General features: G+C 51.4%; 1 protein-coding gene across 1 annotated transcript; it reads left to right on the forward strand.

The window, feature by feature from the left end:
* The first annotated feature begins 1,114 nt into the window (after positions 1 to 1,114).
* LOC127331613 (uncharacterized) lies at positions 1,115 to 2,815 on the forward strand. Its single transcript, XM_051357787.2, has 3 exons — positions 1,115 to 1,269; positions 1,384 to 1,459; positions 1,567 to 2,815. Exons 1-3 carry the CDS (start codon positions 1,243 to 1,245, stop codon positions 2,538 to 2,540), a joined length of 1,077 nt encoding a protein of 358 aa, XP_051213747.1. The 5' UTR covers positions 1,115 to 1,242; the 3' UTR covers positions 2,541 to 2,815.
* The last annotated feature ends 394 nt before the right edge of the window (positions 2,816 to 3,209 follow it).

Here is a 3,209-nt window from a genome sequence, read left to right on the forward strand (position 1 = left end):
AATCATTGAGTTAGTTTGTTGTGTTGAATAAAAAACAATCATTAACTTGAGAAAGAAAAGTACTAGTAATAGTGACTGTAGATGGACCGTATATCTCAATTTTTTCAGACTGAAAAGTATATTGTCTGCATGATGAAATTTGAGAGAACATGCAAAAGAGCTTATATAGTACTTAAAGTAATAATACCATCTTCACGTTGGAATTATAACAAATATTAGAGGTCGTTTGGTATCCATCATTTGAGTCTGAAATCCTGGAATTCATTTTAAAATTCCATAGGTGGGTTGTTTGGTTGCCACAGAATTGGCCATCATTTCATTTGAGAAATCCAGCAAAATGATGCCATGTGTAATCACAATTCCGAGCTGAAACCTATCATTCACAATTCATGTGGCAACCAAACAAATTCAATATTGAATTCTACTGTCATTTACAATTCCTGTGGCAACCAAACAAGTGTCCATTTCTGGAATTACAATATAAATGAAATGAATACATGTATTCATTTCAAAATGCTGCAAATGAAATGAATACCTGGCTTCCAAACGACTCCTAAGAGGTCGTTTGGTATCCATCATTTGGGTCTGGAATCATGGAATTCATTTTGGAATTCCATAGGTAGGCTGTTTGGTTGCCACAGAATTGGGCTGTCATTTCGTTTAGGAAATCCAGCAAGATGACGCCATGGGTAAACACAATTCCAAGTTGAGACCTGTCATTTGCGTTTCTCTATAGAAACCATTTACAAATTCAATATTGAATTGTGCTGTGATTTGCAATTCCTATGGCAACCAAACAAATGTTCATTTCTGGAATTACAATATAAATGAAATGTATTTATTTCAAAATGCTACAAATGAAATGAAAGCATGGCTTCCAAACGACTTCTAACAAATTATCCAGTCCAATCCAGGTGCGGCGGAACCACAAGGTAGCGCTGTAGAATTCTCTCTCGACGGCTGGTACCTAGGAAGGGATACTCGTACCCGGTACCCACCGCCGCCGCCAGCAACAATACTGGCACAGTCAGCATAACAACCGGGCCGAGAAGTCAGTGGTGGACTGCATCGCCCCATCCCCGCATCCGCCTCTTGCCATCCCACTATAAGTAGACCACCGGAGATGCGGCCTCCCCTGAGTTCCCAACAATTCGTCAGCTGAGCCACAGATTCCAGCGAGAGACCCCCAGGCAAGCAGCTAGATAGCGCGACCAGTCTCCAGCGCAGCGCGCCTCTCCTCCCATGGCGTCGGGTCAACAGGCCTTACAGGTGCGCCACCATTCCACCCTTGCTAGCTACCTCTCCCGTCAGACGACTGAGCCGGCAAACGTCAGATTCACTCGCTAATGTAACATTTCTGACGCCGTCTTCCTGAATCTGCAGACCTTCGTGCTGAGGGTGTCCATCCACTGCCATGGCTGCAAGAAGAAGGTCCGCAAGGTGCTCAAGGCCATCGAAGGTACAGTCACTCTCTGATTCCTCGCTCGTCCTCTCCTTCCTTCCGTCGCATTTCCGTGCCGGTTTGGGCTTAGATTAATGGAGCCGTCGTCGTTTTTGGTTGTTCAGGCGTGAACGAGGTGAAGGTGGACGCGCAGCAGCACAAGGTGACGGTGACGGGCACCGTGGACGCCCAGACGCTCATCCAGCGGCTGCAGAAGTCGGGCAAGCAGGCCCTGCACTGGCAGAACCTGCACGCCTCGCCTACCAAGGACCCCGAGCCTGCGCCCGCCGCGACCAAGGCCCCGGCGCCGGCGCCTGCTGCTCAGGACGGCGGCAAGAATGATGCTCCGGCGGAGAAAAAGGCGGAGGAGCCGGTGAAGGAGCCGCAGGCCGAGAGCGCGGAGAAGAAGCCGGAGCAGGAGGCGGCAGTCTCGGAGAAAAAGATTGAAGCAGAGGACAAGAAAACCGAGTCAGAGAAGACGGCTGAGAAAGAGGAGGCGAAACCAAGCGACGAGCCAAAGAAGGGCGGCGGCGAGAGCGAGTCCGCCGAGCCCGCGAAGGAAAAGGCCACCGAGCCGGCCAAGGAAGCCGCCGCGGCTCCCGCGAAGGAGGCCAGCAATGGCGAGAGCGAGGCCAAGGAGAAGAAGCAGAGCAAGCCCAAGGAGGTCGCCGCCGCCACGACCGACAGGTCCCTGCCTCCTCGGCACGCGCACCAGGAGTACAGCCCCTACTACGCTCCGCAGCCGGTGATGAGCTACCACATGGCGCAGCCGAAAGCGAGCGTCTCCTACTACGCGCCGCAGCCGGAGCAGGGGTACTCCATGCAGCAGCAACCACCGCAGCCGCAGCACGGGTACTCCTCGTCGATGAACATGATGCCACCGCCGCAGGAGGCGTACTCGCAGCAGGGGCAGCCAATGCAGCAGTGGTCGCCGTCGTACCTGTACATGCCGTACCCGCACGCGTCGCCCGAGTCCTACTACCAGGACTACTACAGCCCGCCGGGGACGCACGCGCCGGCGCCGGCGCCCCCGCTGCCGCTCCAGGACTCGTACCGCCTCTTCGACGACGAGAACCCAAACTCCTGCAGCGTCATGTGATGTGATCGAAACGGCCGGCCGCCGGCGGGGAAGTAGCTGAGGAGGCGTGAGGCGCGCGGCTTCGCGGTAACAGATCGGGACCTCTCTGGTTGTAGGTAGAGTAGCTTGTTACTCTCTTCGATCGCACGGGAGGTCAAAGCTCTCCCTGACCAATCCTTTTTTTCCTTCTTCTTTAATTTCTTTTTATCATTATTAGTAGTATATTACTGTTCTATAAATGGAGCATGTAATAATTTTAATGAGAATATGAGATACGCCTTTACCTGTAGCTTCAATGAGATCTTCCCTGGTAGACAAAGAATCTTCTCTAGAGAAATTAAGAAAGGTCGTCGTACCCTAATCATATCATAGAGGATATCCCTCTTGATTCTTCAACGCTAAGTTCACAAACCACAACACAGGAATTACGCGCGAAACAAGCCATTCCCGCTAGAACCCCATCGAAATTTCCGCGTTCCAACGAAAGGAAAAGCTAATCTGGCGCTAAGCGTCAACTCTTAGGTGCTAAGCCATGACATTACGGACTGAGATCCAGTGCCTTGACACACGCAAGGCACCGATGAATAGTGATGTGCCTTGACCATTAAGCCGTTGGATCAAAGATGGACAACCCAGATGCAAGACTGCATCGCTTGTACTGTAGCACATACTGTAGCATCAGTACTGTAG

Source organism: Lolium perenne, chromosome 4 (genome assembly GCF_019359855.2).
Source record: "Lolium perenne isolate Kyuss_39 chromosome 4, Kyuss_2.0, whole genome shotgun sequence".
Classification (NCBI taxonomy): domain Eukaryota; kingdom Viridiplantae; phylum Streptophyta; class Magnoliopsida; order Poales; family Poaceae; genus Lolium; species Lolium perenne.